The sequence below is a fragment of the Barbus barbus genome (assembly GCF_936440315.1).
Source record: "Barbus barbus genome assembly, chromosome: 4".
Taxonomy (NCBI): Eukaryota; Metazoa; Chordata; class Actinopteri; order Cypriniformes; family Cyprinidae; genus Barbus; species Barbus barbus.
In genome coordinates this window covers 25,777,401-25,799,225 of record NC_136732.1, presented here as the reverse complement: position 1 = coordinate 25,799,225, position 21,825 = coordinate 25,777,401, and the positions used below count along the sequence as shown (strand labels likewise).

The window sequence follows — 21,825 nt, the reverse complement described above, 5'->3', positions numbered from 1 at the left end:
ATACGCTTTATTAAGGGAAAGGGAAGTGGTGTGTGGCCAAGTATGGTGACCCATACTCAGAGTTTGTGCTCTGCATTTAACCCATCCAAGCGTACACACAGTAGTGAACATACACCCGGAGCAGTTGGGGGTTTGGTGTTTCAAGGGTCTCACCTCTCACCTCAGTCGTGGTATTGAGGGTGGAGAGAGTGTTGGTTATTCATTCCCCCCACCTACAATCCCTGCCGGACCTGAGACTCGAACCCACAACCTTCAGGTTACAAGTCCAACTCTCTATCCACTAGGCCACAACTGCCCCTATAATCAAAACTCTGTAAATTTGTGTGAAAAGGAGTAAAAGGTGTTAGAGTTTTACTGCCTCTAGTGTTTGTTTATTTAGGAAACTGAAACTGCAGTAATATGTAGTTATTGGTACGTATTTCGTGTCTCGCTAAAAAGTGCACCCAGGTACGTAAATGCCATGAGACTAGTTGTTATTACCTGTAATCTCGAGCCTTTCGGGCAATTCATTTCTGGTTCAAATAACTGATTCACCAGTTCGTTTACATAATCACGCAATTATGTAACATATACACAACTATTAAAGCTGCAAATAAGGATGTGAAAAGTATGATGTTTTAATTGTCTAAAGCATATCAAGTGAATAAACTAGTCTTCATCAACTCACCTTTTTACATAAACAATGAGAAACCATAAAAACTTTTGTTTTGCCTCTTTTTTGATTGACTAACTTGTAAATCTGTGCTGCTTGAGCTGCAAACTGTTTCAGATGGTTCGGTCCGATTTGGTGGACTGCTTCATCCAGTTCACTACAAAGAACCGAGCTAGACATCAAGGCTCTGGATTACAGGTAATAATATTCAGTTTCTTGCACAGACCGATTGTTTCACTTCATAAGACAATCAGGAGCAAAGGGAATTAATTTAGTGCTGCTTGATATGACCTGTTTCAGCTAAAAAACTTCTTTATTGTTCTACTCAAGACAAAATATTATCTACATCTTGGATGGCCTGAGGGTGAGTAAATTAACAGCAAATTTCCATTTTTGAGTGAATTTTCGCTTTGAAAGAACCAAGAGAGAAGAACATTTGAATCATCTGAAGGATCTTTCACTACAAGGTTTCCCTGATGTTAAAGAACAGAAGCACATGAAACAACAGAAGCCCCTACAAAACATTATTTGTAATAGCATTGACAGATAGTGAATGGATCAATACCTTTTTAGGAGCTCGTGACGGAGGTTTCCTGATGGGCTTGGAGATCTCAGGTCGTTTGGACACCGAGCCATTGCCCTGTTTACTGGTGGACGGTGAAGGTGAAGGGGTCGTGGCTGCAGGGCTCATCCGGATGGCCATTTCCTCCGTGCAGGTGAGACGCAGGCTGCGAAAGTACTTGTCAGTCTCTCGGTCAACCACCAGCAGTCTGGTTTCATGTTCCACGATTTTGATCCGCTGCACCACCTGAGTGTAAGAGAAAGCAAAACTATAGGATGAGCTCAAAGAGTTGTGCTTTCCACAACACTGCATACTACAACATGACTTCAGCATATGCATCATGTTAGTACGTCTGAGCAGAAAGACAGATCTAGCCATAAGGTCTCCTGCTGTAATGCTGTAAAGCCTCCAGCTGCTGTCACAGCTTTAACACTCTATAAATGTCAGTGCAACTAAAGACATGCATGGAATTTCATTGTGTATTAACAAGAACATTTTCCACTTAAGTCAGAGTTTCACCACAAGTTTCTGTGGAAGCTTGTTTCCACTATGGAATAAAAAAAAATAAGCAAGGTAATTGTGACGATTTTTATTTTATTATTTTTTTTGGTCTGAATTTCAAGATATAAATTCAAGAAAAAAGTCATAATTGCAAGATAAAAAGTCGCAATTACCCTTTTTCTGTTTGAAACATGAAAAAGGAATGGAGATGTAAAAAGAAGAAAAGTTTGAAATGCGAGATATAAAGTTAGAATTCCGAGAAAAATTCAGATATGCGAGATGTAAACTTGAAATTGCAAGAAAATTCTGAATACTGACTTTACATCTAACAATTCTGACTTTTTTTCTTATAATAAAATATCGCAATTACCATTTTTTAATTTTGTATTTAATTCTGTGGTGGTAAAGGGCTTCCATCGGGTTTTTATATGCAATACTCTTTTATTTTCCATGTAAAGTTGTTTCCAAAGCCAAAACCTTCTTAACTCAAACAAACGAAAGTCAGATGTTTCAAAGACACCCTCTGCTGTTTATACAGGCCTATATACACAGTTCAAAAGGTTGGACACACTGACACATTCAACTATCTGTTTTATACATTTAGAATAACATTATTCATTGAAACCATGAAATAGCTAAACAATGAAAACCTTATATATGAGCTTCTCTGTCTAGATCCCAACTATGCTCAATCTTGTCATTTATCAAACAACAAAAGGTACATCCTGAGATGCTTTTAAACACTGCTGAAGGAGTTTCTATTGAGGCTGTTTCTTCCCCCTTCGGTATTGACTTTTGCATGAAATTTTAGTTTTATACGGATATTTGTCCATGAGATAATTTAAACATTACACGTCAAAATGTTTGTGATGCAAAGCTGAATTTTCAGCATCATTACTCCAGTCTTCAGAGTCACATGATCCTGCAGAAATCATTCTAATATACTGATTTACTGATCAAGAAACATTCATTATTATTATCAATGCTGAAGACAATTGTGCTGCTTAACATTTGTGGAAACTGTAATGAATAGAAAGTTCCAAAGAACAGCATTTATTTAAATACAAATCTTTTGTAACATTGTGTTTTTACTGTCACTTTTGATCAATTTAATGCATCCTTGCTAAATAAAACTATTAATTAGCTACTTTTTTTTGGGATTGTCTATTTACACTAAGTGCAAATAGCCTGCCTTGTTGGCAGAGGCTATTTACACGTACTCTGCCCATCAGCGTGTGATTGGGATAGCCAACACTGAAAAAAGACACTCACTTAGATGTTAAGGAGCATGCATTTTGACGCGATCGACCCGAGGTCGAACCCACCTTTTGCCGAACTTTTTTTTTTCTCCCTTTTCAAATCTCATATCACATCAGAAAGGCATTTAGTTTTAATAAAAATTAAAGAAATAACCAAAAAGTTGAAAATAAAGTATCTGGTAGGTGTAGGGAGGGTTTTATTGACCCAATAAGATGGCATCCATTTAATAATTTGAACTAAAATGATAATTTACACTCGATACGTTATTATTGAGAACTGTTTTATAATGTAATACAATGAGGTGCAGATAATTGCCACTATTTGCAATAAGTAGTATAAATAGCAGAAAATCTTGCTATTTTAACAGTGTAAATAGAATCTATAGCTATTTGCACTTAGTGTAAATAGTAGGCTATCGCTAAGAAAATATGCTATTTGCTATATGCTACATCTAATTGCTATTTAGTGCAAATAGCCGCTGCCTTTTTTTTATACTCTTACTGACCCCAAACTTTTGAACTAATTAATTAGCTATACCCCCTGTTCCACAGACAAGGCTTAAACCTAGTCCCAGAATAAAATGCAAGTCTAAGCTGTTTCAACTGAAAAAAATAAAATTAAATAAAAAAAGCTTGTACCGATTGATCTTAAAATATATCATTGCTTTGCCTCATGATGGACACCAGTATGGACACAAGTTTATAAAAATCACTTAAATGTCCTAATTGAACTATGGTCTAATCCTGGTTTAGTCTAAACCCAGTCTGTGAAACCAAGCCAAAATATAGAATAGAATAGAATAGAATCTCAATTGTCATTATAATAATACAATGAAATTTGTTTGGTAACTCTCAGAGACCAACAGCATAATAACACTAAAGTACATAATACAAAAAGACAAAACATTAAACAGTAAAGTGTTCAGTGCAATCCAAATAATGTTTAATTACATCATAAAGCATTTTTACACACTGGTGTGGTAGAACTAGCTTACACTCAAATAAAGGTTCCAAAAGGATGGCTTTTCTCTCATGGATGGTAAACGTTCTTTGTGGAACCACTGGTGCCAATAAGAGTGTAGGCTACTAAAAAAACCCGCATAATAATAGAAACGCGCATCACAGCCATTGTAAGCTGAGCTCTTGTGAAGGTGGAGTATGTGAGATCAGCACAGGTGTGTGATGTACCTGATGGTGTGTCTCTCTCTCCACGTTCTCGCCGTTCACCTCCACCACACGGTCACCCGCGCGCAGTCCCGACGCCTCTGCCGGGGACGCGCGCTCTACTTTCCGTATGTACTGTCCGGTTTTTCCTTTCTCTCCGTGAAGATGAAACCCGTAGCCGCTCTCTCCTTTCTTTATCACACACAACCGAGGCTTCTGATCGCTTGCCATTGTATTCCGCTTTAACCCTTCACATCCAAACTTGCAATAAAATCCAAGCGTTATTTTGTTTCGTTTTTCGAAAACTTATTGCAAAGGTTTACAACCAAGCATCGTTAGCCTACGGGTTATTGCACAGTCCGCGGTGTTTTGCAAAAAATGTGCATGCAAGTATCCGGCTCAGTGCATTAGTTATAATCATAGACTGTAAAAAAAGAGGTTATAATAGAGAAAAACCGAAAGAATCGAGTCCGAATCGATTATATGCTTCTGCAAGAAAAATGCAAAGGTGGAGCCGGCGAAGCAGACTGTGTAACTACCTGTGGATGTTCACAGACGCATCCAAATCTCCTCCATGAGACATTCTGCCCACGGAGAGAGGAACGCAACTGGTGCCGCTGTCCACTGCCAAACTGCGTGGCGCGGAGTAAGACCCGCCCATCAACAGCTTCAACAGAGACGAGCAGAGAGCCTTCGCCGCCTCATCAATATATGTTTAAACAACGACTTTAACAGCGAAAAACCGACACTAACTTTTACTTTCTATACGAATAGTCTGAATAATACAGTTATTGAATTTAAAGGGAGTTCCGGCATTTGAAGGAATTTCAAAAGTCTTAATTACGAAATGTAAGGTAACGTTAAAATAATTTTAAATGCGTCGAGGTTCGTCTTTCGCGACGCTTTAAGTTGGTAGCCTATTTCGCTGTACGAGCTCTTATTTTACCAATTATATCCCTATAACGTTTAAAGCAAGACAGGAAACCTTCAAGAAACCTTAAAATCGAAAACTACATACATTGTAGCGCGAAGGCGGTATTTTGTTATGTTACAAGGCGAACTAATTTCTGTTCGTTGTTTATTTGGCGGTGCTTAAATGTAAAATATTAAAAATGTATATATAAATATTTTTTTGGTAACAACACATCCCTAATGAAAACAAGATAGACACCATGTAAGGGTTTTACTGGTTATAATAGGAATTGTAGGCTATTGGTTTTAATGGAGACTGTAATGGATGCGGTGGGTCTCTACTGGTAATTTGTCTCCTTCTATTGGTGGCTTGTTAAAAGCAATAAATCCTAACTGGAATATGTCCACACACACAGACACAGACACAGACACACAGACACAGAGACACAGAGACAGACACAGACACAGACACAGAGACAGACACAGAGACAGACAGACACACAGAGACAGACACACACACACACACACACACACACACACACACACACACACACACACACACACAGAGACAGACACAGAGACAGAGACAGACAGACACAGACACACACACACACACACACAGAGACAGACACAGAGACAGACAGACACACAGAGACAGACACACACACACACACACACACACACACACACACACACACACAGAGACAGACACAGAGACAGACAGACACAGACACACACAGAGACAGACACAGAGACAGACAGACACACAGAGACAGACAGACACACAGAGACAGACAGACACAGAGACAGACAGACACACAGAGACAGACAGACACACAGAGACAGACACAAACACAGAGACAGACACACAGACACAGAGACAGACACACACACAGAGACAGACAGACACACAGACAGACAGACAGACAGACACACACAGAGACAGAGACAAACAGGCACACGTTGGTTTTCGTGGTTTATGGGGACTCTCCATAGGTGTAATGGTTTTTATACTGAACAAACTGTGTGTGCTATTGCCCTACACCAACCCTACACCTAAACTTAGCCCCCACAGGAGAATTTGTGCATTTTTAGATTTTCAAAAAAAACACCATTTAGTATGTTTTTTAAGCCTTTTGAATTACGGGGACATAGGCAGTGTCCTCATAAACCACCTTCATATTGTAATACCTCTGTCATACCCATGTCATTATACAAATTTGTGTCCTCATAAACCACATAAACATGCACACACACACTTTTTTTGTGATGTTCTATTGTTTGTTTTCAGCAGGGATGTTAGGCTACATGTACTTACTATTATAATAACAATAAATTATACATAATTACATGCAAGTAATTGCAAGGCAAACCCTAATCTTAACCCATATAGTAAGTAGCCCATGTGGTTAATTAATATTACTCAGTACTTACACGTATATTGCACTGTAACAAGGTCACCTTAAAAAGAAGTGTAACTTTGAAAAAAAAAAAATACATTTAAATATATATATATATATGTAATTGGCATCCTGCAAATCAATAACAGTCCAGTAAACGCATCTGGGCAACAAGCAACAATTTGACTTCAGCACGTGAATGAACGGGGAAGAAAGGTACAGGACCAGAAGAGAGAGAAAGTATTTGGCGCTTATAGCACAGTCTCATGCGCAACTTCGCATAAAATATCAATAAATAATGTGAATGTGAGAACATTTCAGGTCACAACCCACATACAGGGCAACCACGCACATTGTGATGATCGTGCTGCGCTCTAGCGGCGGAGAGAAGTCACATGACTGCATTTCACCACAATCACTATTAATAAGACTGTCTAATGTTACATAGAAATATCTAAAGAAATGCCTAATATTTATCAATCTAATTCTACTTAACTAGTATGTATATATATATATATATATATATATATATAGTTATTAATTTTTTATATTTTCCATTTAAATATTTGTTAAAGTTCTAGTGATTTCATAGTGCTGTCATTTATTAATTATTGAATAGTCATTGATAGTAATTACTATCTATCTATCCTTTAAGGTTCATTAAATGAAAACTGAAACCATAAACATTGTAGTTACTTGAAATAAAATAATCATTATCTGAAAAAAATTAAATATGAAATATAAAAATAACATATATGGTTTAAAAATGCTAAATAGCACATTTCACCAACGTAGTGAGGCTTTATAAAAAGTATCTATCCTAGACTTTTCTGTTGGTTCACACAATTTTTTAAGGGTATAAGATGTCATAAACGTTTTTGTTATATAACCAAATTGCTTTACAAATGCACACAGTATGTATTTTTAATAAATTGATTTTGTGATATTGTTTCTTATAACCTCTCTTGGAACCACAGAACTGAGATGCAGGAGCATGTTGGACTGCAGTTTATAAAAGCACAATAAAAGATGCAGAGCAAAATGATGGCCATCACTGGCTACTTACATGTGTTAAGACTGCTGGCAACTAGGAAGAAAGATGAACACTCAAACATGTCTTGGTCATGTGATTTTAGCAGATTTTGACTGATCTGAAGTTCAAGCATACTGCAATATCACTATAGGGTCATACAGAAACTGCAGTAAAAAGGAGCTTACATAAAGTAAAAAATGATCTACAACTGAAAATGAATCATTCATAATACTCACCCACGTTTTTGCAGACTTGTACAACATTCATTCTTCCATAAATAAGGGTACTTTAAAAATAAAAAACAATTTACATTTTTTAGGTGAACTTATTTTACCTTTTAAACCATCCATAAAATTAACAACATAAATAAATAAAATAGCAATACAAATACCATCAAAATTAAAATTCTTTACTGGTACAATTCATAGTACTGTAGCCATTTCATAACAACAACAAAAAACAAACAAAACTAAATATAAACAGATCAATATGCACTGAAAAGCATTTTACAAAAACACACTGCACAAAGTCCCATCTCTTAGCTAAATTTCCATAAAATAAATAGTCATGAACAAATCAATAGTATTTTACAAACGGCTCTTTTAGGTCAACACAGCGTTGACGACGCAGTTCAATAAACGAACCCCTGACTTTTCAAACATATCCAACGAATCACATAGGACTTGTGCAACTTACATTTCCTTTATAAAGACATAACAGTGCATTGTCTACTTGAACTAAAAGGCTTAAAAACACAAAAAAGGAAAAAGATGACAAGGCGCATCTCTTTATGTAAAATAAACACTGATATAAGTCGAATAAAAAGGTCTAATTACAATAAGTTACATTCTTGCAGCGAATCGTGACTGTGATATGACTACTGACGAGAGAAACAAACAAGTGAGTGGTTTATGTCCAGTTTTGTTCAAATGTACACATATTAGACCACATGCTCACATACAGTCCATAAGCATCCATTCCTTTCTCTAGAGAAACCATCTGAGGTCAAACCAGTGTCTCCTGCAATTTATGGTTATGAGTTTATTTCTTAAATGTAAAAAATAAATAAAAATCCCCTTTAAACAAAACAAAACAAACAAAAAAGCATGAAATGCAAGTTTTCAGCCTGTTCGGTGAAAACTTGCCAGGGTCATATTCCACCCTATAAAAAAAAATAATAATAATATATTATATAATAATATATATTTAAAATTATTAAAGTATTTCCACTCTCAATAATATTGCAAAAATTTCTGGATTACAATATTTTTTAAATGTATTACAACAGAAAAACATATTCAAATGAGTACAATTTAAATAGAAGTAGAACAAATGCAATCATAATGTCAAAAATAATAATAAAAAGGTTTAAAATAATACTTTTTTTTTTTTTTTTGCATTACAGCAATGAGAAATCTCATCTTAATGAGACTTTTTTTTTTTGGAGGAAAAATGCTTATTTTTGAAGAAAATAATGTCACAATGCAAAAAAAAAAAATCATAGTAGCCCAAAAGTAAGATTAATTTAGAAAATGATTTGGGGTAAAACATGACCTAGACATATTCTTTTTTGTGAGATTAACTGGTTTAGTGGTTGTAAAGGTTTTTATAAACTACCAAATACTACCTCTGATAGCAGATGGCCACGTCAAAGTGGCAGTGACCAGTGGACGAGGCTGAAGTCCACTGGTCAGAAAACAAAGGAAAAAAAACAACGTACACAGAATGAGAGAAGCGTGTTCTGTCTGAAGGCACAGATACCTCTACGGGTGAGAGCGCATGGGGCAAGAGCGTAACACAGGGCCCAGCCACAAGGGCATGAATCAGTGCAAGAACAGGGACTTGGGAAGTAAATGAGTGGGAATCCTTAGCTTAAACGCATTGCTCTTTCCCAGCTGTGCTCCTTGTAACTCTGTTTCGGCCATCATTCATATTAAAGTCTTGAAAATGTGTCTAGCAAGCCCAGTTTCGTCCATGCTGCGTCAAAGTCCGAGCGTTTCCTGTATGTACATAAAGGGTTATATAGTAACGTACAACGGGCCTGATTACGGAGTGTGAGGTTTGCCGTGAACTCTGAAGCGATACAAACAGGTGTATTCGGGATGACCCCAGTTCGACAGCACTCGCATCTCAATGATCTGAAAGGCCTTGTCATTCTTCTCCTGGGAAGAAAAGCAAAGTGAAACTTGGTCAGGACTTCGTTGTAGCTCTATTCCAAAAGCTAGTAGGCAGCATATTAACTAAAACAAAAGTACATAAAGAGCTCGGAAGACTTAATTCAACATTTATTCCAACATAGTTTGACAGCAGCATATTGCTAAGCTAATAACACTTGATTTATTACTAGCTTTTTGCAATGCATGCTGGGATACCTTTCCCTGAAAATGATAAATCCATTGCTAAATTTGGCCTAAGATAAAAACGCACTTTGCATATTGAACTATTTTACTTCTGTTGCTGCCTTTTGAGAAATCCTAGTTTTATTTCTTCCAAAATGTAGTTATATTTTTTCTAGATTCCATTTTATTTGTGTAATTAAATGTTATTAACCAATAAGGATTTAACAATTTAATCATCTACTAAAATTTACAATAATAGTGTCCTATGAATTATTTTTATTTTTTTTGGTCCATTGAAATTTTTCTGGATTCTGAGTTTTATTTATTAAGACAAATTTCTCATCAAAAACAATAGTGATAAAATGAATGCATAATATTTAAACAATTTAATCTTTTAATAAGTAAACCAAATGAACAATTCCTTTATTTATTTTTTGGCAAACAAAGTGTTGCACAACAGAGGTTTACTGTTTAAATGATCACATGGGTGAGAAATAGAGTGAAGTTCCTTTAAAAATAATGTTTGAATCATCTGTAGTATTATTATAGTATTTATAATATTTTTTTTTTTACTATGAGAAGCACATTTTACTGTAAAATAGCAATATATAGTATTTCTTTCATAATTTCTTATTCATCAGAATTTGGCCAAATCCTGTAACATTCTGTTACACAGTAAACTATTTTAATGACTGTTTTCTGCAAATCTGCTCATTCTGCATATTCTGTATGTATATATTTTACCATAACTGGGAAGATCTGGAGTGATTCTCCATCTTCTTGATAGGTGTAGTCACCCAGCAGTTTCCCTTCCTCCTGGTATTCATCATCCAATCCCTGTGGATACAGACAGCAAGACTTACACATTGCACAACATGGGATTATGCACCACCACTTAATAAAATAACTCATTGGGTTAAGCATAAATAGCTATAAATATATGCAAGTACAAGCTCATAAATCAGACACAAGTGTGTATTCTTACATAGACAGAGAATCGATGTGGTGCGCTGCTGATGTTTCCAGAAGGAGAGAGGCTTTTGGGAATATGCTCCAGGCAGAAGGAAGTAGGGATCACCCTTAAAGAGAGTCTGATCACCAGATAACCTTGGGAGCCTTTAAACGCCCAGCAGTTTCCTGGGTACATGTCCGGCTTAAGGCAGACAGAAATTCACATCATGTGTCTTACATGTTAGGACAAAATATATTTTTTTTAGTTGAAAATCACCTACATGCTTTCAATATCAAGACTTTATCCACCTCTATCTATCGGTTTGAGCTAAATAAAAGTTGCATTTACTGATATGCATGATGCACAGCTAGTGTGTAGTTCAAGGTTTTACCTGGATGACGACCCGAGGCGACTGTGAGAAGTACCACAGCGGGATTCCAAACAGGCTCATCAGTGCTGTTTTAGTCTCGTACGTCTCAGAACAGCGTGTGCTGAGGATACTGCCACCTGCACACACATCAGTCTCATGTAAAAACCTCAAAAGAGTTAGTGATGTTTATATGGGTTACGTGTTTTGTAGACGCACTTACCTCCAGACTCCAGAGCATAGTCCACCTGTCCGGTGCGGTCTTCAGAGTACAGCTTCAGTGCACGCTGGACGATCAGCTGGACTTGCTGAGAAATTGAAGGGAAACACAGCCGTTATTAGAAGAGAGATTTAAATGACATTGGTATGTTAACAAAGAGAAAAAAAAATTCCTCAAATACGGCCCATTAAATGCATTTTAATTTGATTGCTCTTTCCTCTTCACAGAATTTACTCACAGTTGCATAAGATCATGTCATTAATATTCTAACAGACAGACTGCTTGTCATTTGATGTGTAATGAACTTGACATTTGATTTAAAATGTCATAATAACAAGTCCATTTTAAAAGAGCAAGACGTATACACTTCCCTTTTAAGTTTGGGGTCAGTAAGTTTATTGGGGTCAGTTTATTTTTTAAGATGTCTTTTTTGTTCACCAAGGCAGCATTTATTTGATCAAAAATACAGTAAGATAGTAGATATTGTGAAATATTACTACAATTTTAAAAATATCTATTTTCCTTTTTAAAATATATTCAGATAATACATTAATGAATTTTCAGCATCATTACTCCAGTCTTCAGTGTCACATGATCCTTCAGAAATCATAATAATATGCTGCTCAAGAAACTTTTTTAAAAATAATTTTCAAGGTAAAAAAAAGGTTTTGGTGCTTAATATGTTTTTGGAGACGGTGATAGATTTTTACTGTGATACTGTCTTTGTTGAATAGAAAGTTCATCTTTTGTAACATTATAAATGTCTTTATTATCACTTTTAATCAATTTAATGTATCCTTGCTGAATAAAAGTATTAATTTGTTAAAACAAACAAAAAAAAAAAAAAAAAAAAAAAACGTACTGACCCCAAACTTTTGAACACTAGTTTATAACAAAACAACAATTGTAGTACCTTCTCTGACATCCCAGCAGCCCCGGCCATGTGGGTGACGGTCTGAGTAACCGTTTCAGCTGAGAACTGCTGCTGTCTGCTCTCCTGCAGCTGCAGGGACAGATTTCCCAGAATGCTGCGCTCCAGGGTCATGAGGGTTGCGGTGAGGTCAGAGGAGCGCGTGTACTGAGATGCCAGCCAGGGCAGCAGCGGCTCAGGAATCTCTGCATCACCTCCGTCATGACCGTACAACAGAGCATACAACTGCTCCTTCACCTGCGCTGACACCTGGAGAAGATATTTGATTTTATATATCTACATATATATATAAGTGAAAAAGCAGGATAAATGTATTATGTGCTGTATATAAACATTACATACGGTTTCATGTATGGTGTCGAGTTGGTCGCATTTGCCTTTACATCCCATCACTCCTTGCAGGTCTCCTCTGATGCGGCCCAGCTCTGCTTCCAGCCTCTGAACCTCAGAGAGCAAAGCATCATGCATCTCCTGAGAGACTCCAACACTGCAGCGGGAAACACAAGAGCAAACATTAATACTGACACAGGAGGAGCCCAAAACAACTACTTCAGCTGGTGATTCATTAGCATGTCTACCTGACAGGGGCCTGAACAGGAGCCTGCTGTGTTAGATGGACTTCCTTTGATTGAGAAGAAAATTGAGACTGAATTAGATGAATGAGTAGAATCAATTTAAAAAAAATAAGTTTTTTGTTACAGATGCTAGAATGAAAATATTGTGTGTAATTTAAATGTTTAGAAAAAGTAAGATTTAAAAATAAATAAATTATATATTCAAACAGAAAACCGTTATTTTTCATTTGTAATAATATTTAACAATATTACTGCTTTTACTGTATCTTTACTTATAGAAAAAATGCAGTCTTGGTGAGCATGAGACACAAAAATCTTACTGACACCAAACTTTTGAACAGTAGTGTATGGCATTTTAAATATTTTCTATTATCTGTTGCAATTTCATAGTATTTCATAAGATAATTTAAAAGTTAAATCATCTGTAGTGATAAACATCAGCAAAGCAACAAATAATTTCTGAGTCTGCAGGGCATGAGAGAACAATCTCTAAGCAGTCGTTGCAGTCATTTCAACGACCTGAAAGAGTGTGTTTATACCTCAGTTCTAGAGTTCAGGTTCTTCAGCAGGAGCTCCAGCTCGGCTAGTCGAGCTTCAAGACTCGTCTGATGCTGCACATGCTGTTCCTCAGTCTGGAAGACATCGTGAGAGTAAAAAAACATTATGATAACAGCTAGATAAAATACTGTAGTTTAACATTTGATACAGAAGTAGGACATTTCCTCAGGGAAATATCTTTTCAGAATCAGAAAGAGCTTTATTGCCAAATGTGTTTACACACACAAGGAATTTGTCTTGGTGTTAGGAGCTTCCAGTACAGAAAGTACAAACATAGTGCAGACAACATATAATTAAGGTGATAAAGAACACTAATAATGAAGAGAATAGACAATAATTAAGAATAACAATAGTAATAAAGAATAAAAATATACAGAAAAGAGACATGACCATAGACAGAACTGTGAATGTGCATGTGTCCCATGTACAGATGAAGGTTTGATGAGTTATTTACAGATGTACAGTATTGGGGTGTGTTGTGTGTTGTTCAGGTGGAATATGGCCTGGGGGGAAAAACTGTTCTTGTGTCTGGCTGTTCTGGTGCTCCGTGATCTGTAGCGCCGGTTACAGTTCAAAGAGAGAGTGAGTTCGGTGTGAGCGGTCCAGAGTGACTTTCTTAGCCCTTTTCCTAACTCTGGAGGTGTAAAAATCTTGGAGGTTGGGTAGAGGGGAACCGATAATCCTCTCAGCAGTCCTGACTGTCCGTAGTCTTCTGATGTCTGTTTTGGTAGCTGAGCCAAACCAAACAGTTATAGATGAAGACATGGCAGAGTAGAAATGTTTCAGCAGCTCCTGTGGCAGGTTGAACTTCAGCAAGGGTCCAGTGATGTCCTTCAGGTAGGTCAGGACCAGTCTCTCAAGTGACTTCATGACCACAGACGTGAGAGGGACAGGTCTGTAGTCGTTAAGGGCAGTGATTTTGGGCTTTTTGGGGACGGGAATGATGGTGGAGCGTTTGAAGCAGCAGGGAACTTTTAAAAACATTAATGAAATTTAACTTTAACATTAAAAACATTAACATTAAAAGCAGGGCCGTTTCTCAATACCAAGTACGCAAAGTTTGGACTTGCGTCCTCGGTAGTTCGAAATACGATATCAAACACCGCCGCCTCTTTTTGTTTTCATGTAAACATATTAATTGTCAGCGCTGTATTACAATTAATAAATAAATAATTTTTTAAACATAACTTTGTGCTCAGCCAAAACGACCTGGACGAAATAATAGATTCTTGAGACCAAAGATTGCCTGTTAGATATACCCAAAACAAATTTTACTTCATGTTTAACCACTACAGAGACATCAGAGCCAGCAGGAAATGTCAGAAGGACTAGCCGCTGTGAGGCTGCTCTCGGCGGATACATGAGCACTGAGCGCCCGGTGATCGCGTGCTGCTCACGTCTCCGAAATTGGCGAAACAAATGTTCAAATAGGCGCTAACTTTATAAATAAACCACAGATTTGAGTTTTAAACAACTACATTCTCACCTGAAATACTCTTAGAACGACATTTCATGACAAAATAACAGTAATATTTTGAAAATTTAGCTGTTTTCCCCTCCGCCATTAACGCTCGCTGAATGGGGCGAAATGCATTCTGGGATACCTGGCTGCCTCAAGTTCGCACAAATCACCTCTGGATGCATCCTTGATAAAAGGGGCGGAGCAAGAACACATCCGGGGATTTGAACTGTACTTGGCTAAATGTGAACTTTGAATTGGAACAGTACTTGGGCGAGGACTGATGACATTTCACAAGTCCACAAGAACACAAGTACAGACAAGAAGGCATATTGAGAAATGGCCCAGGACTTTAAAATATGCTTCCATTTTATTTTGTATTTGTTATTTTTTGTTTACTTTATATCCATATATTCATGGCAAAAATACAATTACGCTTTATAAAAAACAGCATTATAACTACATAAAATCTTTCATTTTGTTGTGTGATAGAAACATTTCCAAGGATTAAAAAATAAATAAATCTAAAAAATATCTAACAATAACATTTCTGAATAAAATTCATGGATAATAACATTAAACATGATGGTCCCATAAAATATGCTTCAACAATTATTTTTGAATAGACAAAGCTGGCCATTTCAGTCAGATTTTACTGGCCTGGAATGGGGGTGGACATTGATAAATGGTAAATTTTACTATTTACTTTTTCGGTATTTATTTTAAAAGCTACATCAGGTTCAAAGGCGACAGTCGTGGCAAAATATATAAATATATAATTAATGAAAAAAGACAGAATTTCCCTTCTAAAACAATTATAATAACAACTATATAACATATTTCATTTTAATAATTGTATTTTAATCTATTTTTAAGGAAAATCATCTAATAATGAAATTTTAGAAGAAATTGTTGAATAATAACATTAAAAGTAGGACAGTCCAATAAAATATTTACTTTTTGGCGATCACTTTGGAGGTGAAAATAACTAAAGATCAAAACAAACTAAAAGAGAATACAAAACCTAATGGGTAAAGCATAAGAACAGCACTCATTCTGACCTCTGCCCTGCTGACCGCTACTCTCTCCATCTCTCCCTTGAGCGCGGTGAACTTGGGATCCAGGAGCTGAGAGACCCACAGGCTGAGACTCTCTCTGTCTGTCTGTGTGTTTATCTGATCCTCAAGGGTCTGAACCAAACCCACGGCCTCCTCATGCTGCTGTTTAGCCTTCAGCTCCCCCTGCTGGATGCTTTCCCACAGCGCCGCCACACGCTGCTCCAGCCGAGCCAAACGCTCGCTGTTAATGGACTCTGATGCAGCCTGAAACAATTCAGATCAGAATTTGATTAGAATTCATGTTTTTTGCTGAATGATTATATATCAGATTTCACACAAGATACCACACTCTACCGAGTGGTCTTGGTTTGTTACCTGTGAGATCGCCGGGGGAGAGATGTGTTGTTCTTTAGCAAGTGGTTCTTTTGTGAAAGAAAGTAATGCAGGTAATGAGGGAAGAGATGGGAGAGAAGGGAGTGGAGGAAGTGAAGGGAAAGAAGTGACTGCTGTTTTCCACTCTGTGAGGTTTACAGCTGGAAGGAAGGACAGAGCAATGGGCGGACCAAGGTACCATAATCCTACAAACAGAGAAAAAGGGAAACTTTAAAAAGACAGGATCTCTTAAAATCACATAGAATTTGATCAGAAGCTGCTATAAGGAGTTTATGGACTTTCTGGTACAAAACAAAAAGGCATTTCAGAAGTTATTTTGAAGGTCACAGTCAAGTTCAAATCATGGAGTTGAAGAGGGAGAAAGAAAAAGAGAACGTGTGTGTTTGTGCAATCCTGAATAAGTGTGAAAGTAATCAAGAGAATAAGCAAAACCATCTGGGTATAACTACGGCTGACTGCACAATTGCGGCTGTTCATCAGTGCCAGTGGTTTCGTGAAGGAATGTTTGGATCATAACAACGGTTTCTGTGCCACTAGTGTCACCAAAATGAATTGCAGCAACAATACCTGTTTTTAATATAACTTGTCTCTGTATATTAGACTCAAATAGAAGTATAGGAGTCTACCATATTAGTATTTTAAAGTGTTTTAAGGTGTGCCGTCCATTGCTATGGTGCAAAGAGTGCTCCGATTATAATCACTAAAAGCTGTCACTCATCTTAGTTCATCGCAATCTCACAAAGTTATGTTATAATCAATGAAGTTCTCTATGCTGCACAATGAATCTCTTATTTACATCGCGTCTACACTTTGTTATAATGAGATGAATCGTGCTGACCACAACATCAGAATGAAAACTCCAGCGATTCTAGCGGTGAGTGGATTCTAACTTACAAGCCTCTGTTTGACTGTTGGGTTCAAGAAATCAAGATATGTCTGTGATTGGCTACATTGCTCAATGCTGTAAAAACATGTTGAAACAGAAACTGATCTCCTAAGCGCAAATGCACTGGATAGTTTGCCAAATATGCAATGAAATGCCACTATTACACCTTTAACTGAGGGTGCTATTGATTTCGTTGCCCCCCTCCCCCCTCAGAATTCATTCTAATATGCTGATTTGCTTTTTTTCTCTTTTAAATCAACTGAACAGTTCAAAGAAGCTTTTATATCAAATAAAAAAAATAAAGACTACCTTATGTAAGTGCATGTAACAAAAGTACATGCTTATGTAAATCTCTGTAAAAGTGTTTTATCATTTATACAGCATCTAACAGATACTTATATTAAATGAATTCCTTTAACACTAAGAATTAATATTCCTTCAATGGCAGTGTTACAAATCAGTCCAATTGAAATCTCACCGAACAGCAGTAGTAAGGGTAGCAGAAACAGAAGAAGCTTCAGTAGTTTGGGCAGACACCTGACAGACAGAGAGAAAACACTCTCAAAAACTACATTTATCATATGCACACGAGTTATAATATTTGCATTCTGAGAAAAAAAAAAAAAAAAAAAAAAAAATCACATGATTATAGTGCATTACAAATAAAAACAATAACAGAAAGACAATATTTATATTAAGGATTAAATACTTCACATTTTTACCTGGTGAGAAGAAAGACATTGATCAGAGACATGAGCGCGACCAGCTGATACCATCCTGTTCCCAGCCACCAAAAGGTGCCAGTCGCTGCTTTCCCTGTTCAGAGCACATGTGTAAGAGCAGAAGAGGAAATTATATGGAGTGAAAGTTGCTCCAAGTGACACACTGACAGGTTTAAATGCTTTAAGGAAGAGAATTATTAGTCAGAGATTCAGAAACAGAGATGGATGGACTCGAACCACCACAGCTGAAAAGCTAAGAAAGGAAGTGCTGGTTAAAATGATTTGAGTGTTCATACAGAAGTGATGAGGGTTCACTGTGCTTGAAAAATGATCAAGTTAAATATATGCGAAAGTCTAATAAGCTACACTGATATGAGGGAAAGAAGAAAGCGAGAGACAAAGACAAGCATGCTGGAGTCTGAATTTATATCGACCTGGAGAACAAACCGCCAACCACAGAACGGATTTCAGCTTCCGGGTCACATACGCACCGGCCGAGCCGAAACCTCGGCAAACACGCAGAAGCCCGTAACCTAGGTGTGTACCACCAACAGTCAAAACAGAACACAATCAGACAACATCCTGCGATCCAATCCAGCCCCCCAACCCCCAAATCTCTTTCATTTCAGTGTCTTACGTAATAGTCTTTCAGCTAACAAATGGATGAGAAACATAAATGGTGAAAGACACACAAAGGTATCTCTACTGGAATGAGACACTGAAGTCTACATCTACTGGGAAGGAGTGTAAAGATCTGAAGGTGTATAACCTGTGTAAGAAACAAGGGCCCACAAGGCTGCGTATACATGGTGGGTGTAGGAATAGTGTTTGTGCTCCATGTGCATTTCCATGTGCTGTTTTCCTTTACAGTCATCACCTGAAAATCAGCAGGGACGACAACATCAACAAAGATGTGTGTGTTTTCAGTTTTACCACAGTACATTCATGGAAATAATACAACGCAGATGAATGAAGCCTAGAACATACATTCATAAAATAATACAAAATAATGCACTGCCATTCAAAAGTTTGGGGTCAGTAAAATATTTATTTTAAAATACATTAATACTTTTATTCAGCAAAGATGCATTAAATTGATTTAAAGTTTAGAATCTTACAAAAGATTTGAATTTCAAATAAACGCAGTTCTTTATAAAATATTAAGCAGCAACTTTTTTCAACATTAATATAACAAGAACAGTTATTTTAAACTGTAATGATATTTCACAATATTTCAGTTTTTGTGTATTTTTGATCAAATAAATGCAGCCTTGATGAGACCTTTTACCAATCCCAATCTTTTGAGAAGTACAGTAAATTAAAATCTCAATCTATAAAATAATACATTCAAAATGACTGAAAACTACTGAAAATATAACGTACATCATGTAAATAAAAAAACGACTAAGAGATACGGACAGGAAGGCAACATAAAAACATCACAAATAGCTCAAGTGTCAACTTTAGACTGTAGATACATCCAGTGTCCTAGACTCTTGAATTCCCATGTGTCGTTCTGTTTCACAACATCATTTGTGACCCTGGACCACAAAACCAGTCATGAGGGTCAATTTTTCAAAACTGAGATTTGTACATCATCTGAAAGCTGAATAAATAAGCTTTCCATTGATGTATGGTTTGTTAGGATCGGACAATATTTGGCCGAGATACAACTATTTGAAAATCTGTAATCTGAGGGTGCAAAAAAAATCTAAATATTGAGAAAATCGTCTTTAAAGTTGTCCAAATGAAGTTCTTATCAATGCATATTACTAATCAAAAATGAAGTTTAGATATATTTACAGTAGAAAATTGACAAAATATCTTCATGGAACATGATCTTTACATAATGTCCTAATGATTTTAGGATTACAAGAAAAATCGATAATTTTGACCCATACAATGTATTTTTGGATATTGCTACAAATATACTCCAGCGACTCAAGGTTTTGTGGTCCAGGGTCACATTTGTCACATGCTCTGTTGACCATCAGGCTTAGGTTCTTCCCTTAAACTAGCCATACAAAAACACATAATCTGGAGCTCAGCACTCATCAACATGGAAATCCACTCTAATAAGCATGTGGTTCACTTAACTCTTTCTTAACATCTGGGAATGATGGATTATAACCTAATGAGACCAAATACTGGTTGCTTCACCTGACAGACTTGTAGAACAGCTAAAAAGACCACTCTGAAAATGACAAAATACAATCTAGACTTCTGTTGAGGCTGTTTCACTACTAAAATATGTTTAGCCACACAAATGTTAATGCCATATGTTATAATAGTTCATTAGCCGTAGTGCTTTCTGTAGCTGTGGTTGCTTTTGCACTCAAGGATTGTTTAAGTATCCTGTGTGTACTTACAGAGTGAGCCGTTGAGATTGAGATGGCTGTCTGTGGTCACCAGATCTCGCACATTCACACTGCCACAGTAGCCATCATGAGCTGAAACACACAGAGACATTTTGCATATATAAAAAAAATTACACATATTGCAACTGGAAATATTTCCAAATTAAAATGGGAGATTATTTCCCTTTACATTTAAGATGCCTTTCTCTGCTTCAAATATTCATGGTGAATCAAAAATAAAGATGTTAAACAAATTATTGAAACAAAAACACAACAATATGAGGGTTAAAGAAATAGTTCACCCAAAAATGAAAATGTGATGAAAATTTACTCACCCTCAGGCCATTCAAGTTTGTTTCAGATTTAGAGAAACATAGCATTACATCACTTGTTCACCAATGGATCCTCTGCAGTGAATGGGTGTCATCAGAATGAGAGTCCAAACAGCTCATAAAAACATCACAATAATATCCACACCATTCCAGTTCATCAGTTAACAAGTGGAAATTTGCATGTTTACAAGAAACAAATCCATCATTAAGGTGTTTTAACTTTAAACTGTTGCTTCTGGCCCAAAAAAATAGTTCATAATCCATAAGAACACTTCCTCCAGTGAAAAACGCCATCTTCTGTTGTCCTCTCACATCAAAATCCACCCACATACTTGCTTAGAGCGGTTTGGCTTGATCTGTGCATATTTATCTTCCGATTCAGAAATAACTTTTTCACTAGAGAAAGCAATATCATGGCTCGAGGAATTTCAGCAGGAAGGGTTTCAAGTAAAAAAAAAGTCTTAATGATGGATTTGTTCCTTACAAACTGCTGATTTTCATTTCAAAAGACATTAATTGATGAACTGGAGTGGTGCGGATTACTGTGATGTTGTTATCAGCTAATTGGACTCTCATTCTGACGGCACCCATTCACTGCAGAGGATCCATTGGTGGGCAAGTGAAGTAATGCTACATTTCTCCAAATCTGTTCTGATGAAAAAGCTAACTTTTCTTCAAAATTTAAATTTTTGAGTAAACTATTCCTTCAATGAAGTGTTTTGAAATATGGAGAGGCGATGTTTGCTACTTGACATGATCATGTCCTCACCTGTCTTATCAACACTGTTCAGAGAAGTGGTCATAGTGGCGTCTGCAGCTGTCTGATACGCTGAAGACACAGATGTCGAGTACGGTAAGGAATATGCCGTTTCGTCCTCCTTCCCGTCTTCGTGGAATGAGCAGTTCTTACAAATATAGCCGTTAGCCAGATGAGTGTGCGCCTCTGTTTTACTGAGGTCTCCATTCTCCAACAGAGAGCTGTGAGCAGTTCTTCTCCGTGCTGAACACAACATTAAGAGAAAAATACCAAATAGATCAATAAAAACATCAAAGGACTGATGATAACCTGACCTGATCTACAGTTCTGAGCAAGAATGAGAGTTGTGTACTCTTAACTTAAACACAATCTTGAGTTTCCAACAAAAACAGTTGTTTATGCATAGTTTCATAGTTTAAACAGTCAGGATTAAATA

The 21,825-nt window shown here is 36.7% G+C and overlaps 2 protein-coding genes across 7 annotated transcripts in view; both read right to left on the bottom strand.

Annotated features, from left to right (window-relative positions):
* Positions 1–4,822, bottom strand: part of LOC306868793 (Na(+)/H(+) exchange regulatory cofactor NHE-RF2-like) — a 38,030-nt gene extending 33,208 nt beyond the window's left edge. Inside the window, exons 1-2 of the mRNA XM_079415171.1 lie at positions 4,163–4,822; positions 1,218–1,460 (exon numbers count right to left, since the gene is read on the bottom strand). Of these exons, the coding sequence (XP_079271297.1) occupies positions 1,218–1,460; positions 4,163–4,369 (450 nt within the window). The 5' untranslated portion in view covers positions 4,370–4,822. The remainder of the gene's footprint in view (positions 1–1,217; positions 1,461–4,162) is intronic.
* A 4,057-nt stretch (positions 4,823–8,879) lies between these two features.
* LOC306868776 (SUN domain-containing protein 1-like) overlaps positions 8,880–21,825 on the bottom strand; it is a 33,397-nt gene continuing 20,451 nt past the window's right edge. For 4 of the 6 annotated variants that reach the window (XM_079415141.1, XM_079415139.1, XM_079415138.1 and 1 more), the window contains 17 exons: positions 21,402–21,632; positions 20,313–20,393; positions 18,713–18,820; positions 18,378–18,476; positions 17,944–18,037; positions 17,700–17,758; positions 16,318–16,520; positions 15,946–16,206; positions 13,407–13,499; positions 12,871–12,914; positions 12,635–12,779; positions 12,275–12,541; positions 11,365–11,449; positions 11,166–11,281; positions 10,808–10,975; positions 10,567–10,659; positions 8,880–9,645 (listed from right to left, as the gene is read on the bottom strand). In XM_079415141.1, coding sequence (XP_079271267.1) covers positions 9,529–9,645; positions 10,567–10,659; positions 10,808–10,975; positions 11,166–11,281; positions 11,365–11,449; positions 12,275–12,541; positions 12,635–12,779; positions 12,871–12,914; positions 13,407–13,499; positions 15,946–16,206; positions 16,318–16,520; positions 17,700–17,758; positions 17,944–18,037; positions 18,378–18,476; positions 18,713–18,820; positions 20,313–20,393; positions 21,402–21,632 — 2,264 coding nt within the window. In that variant the 3' untranslated portion in view covers positions 8,880–9,528. The remainder of the gene's footprint in view (positions 9,646–10,566; positions 10,660–10,807; positions 10,976–11,165; positions 11,282–11,364; positions 11,450–12,274; positions 12,542–12,634; positions 12,780–12,870; positions 12,915–13,406; positions 13,500–15,945; positions 16,207–16,317; positions 16,521–17,699; positions 17,759–17,943; positions 18,038–18,377; positions 18,477–18,712; positions 18,821–20,312; positions 20,394–21,401; positions 21,633–21,825) is intronic. The other 2 variants (XM_079415142.1, XM_079415143.1) reach the window with 1 other exon arrangement.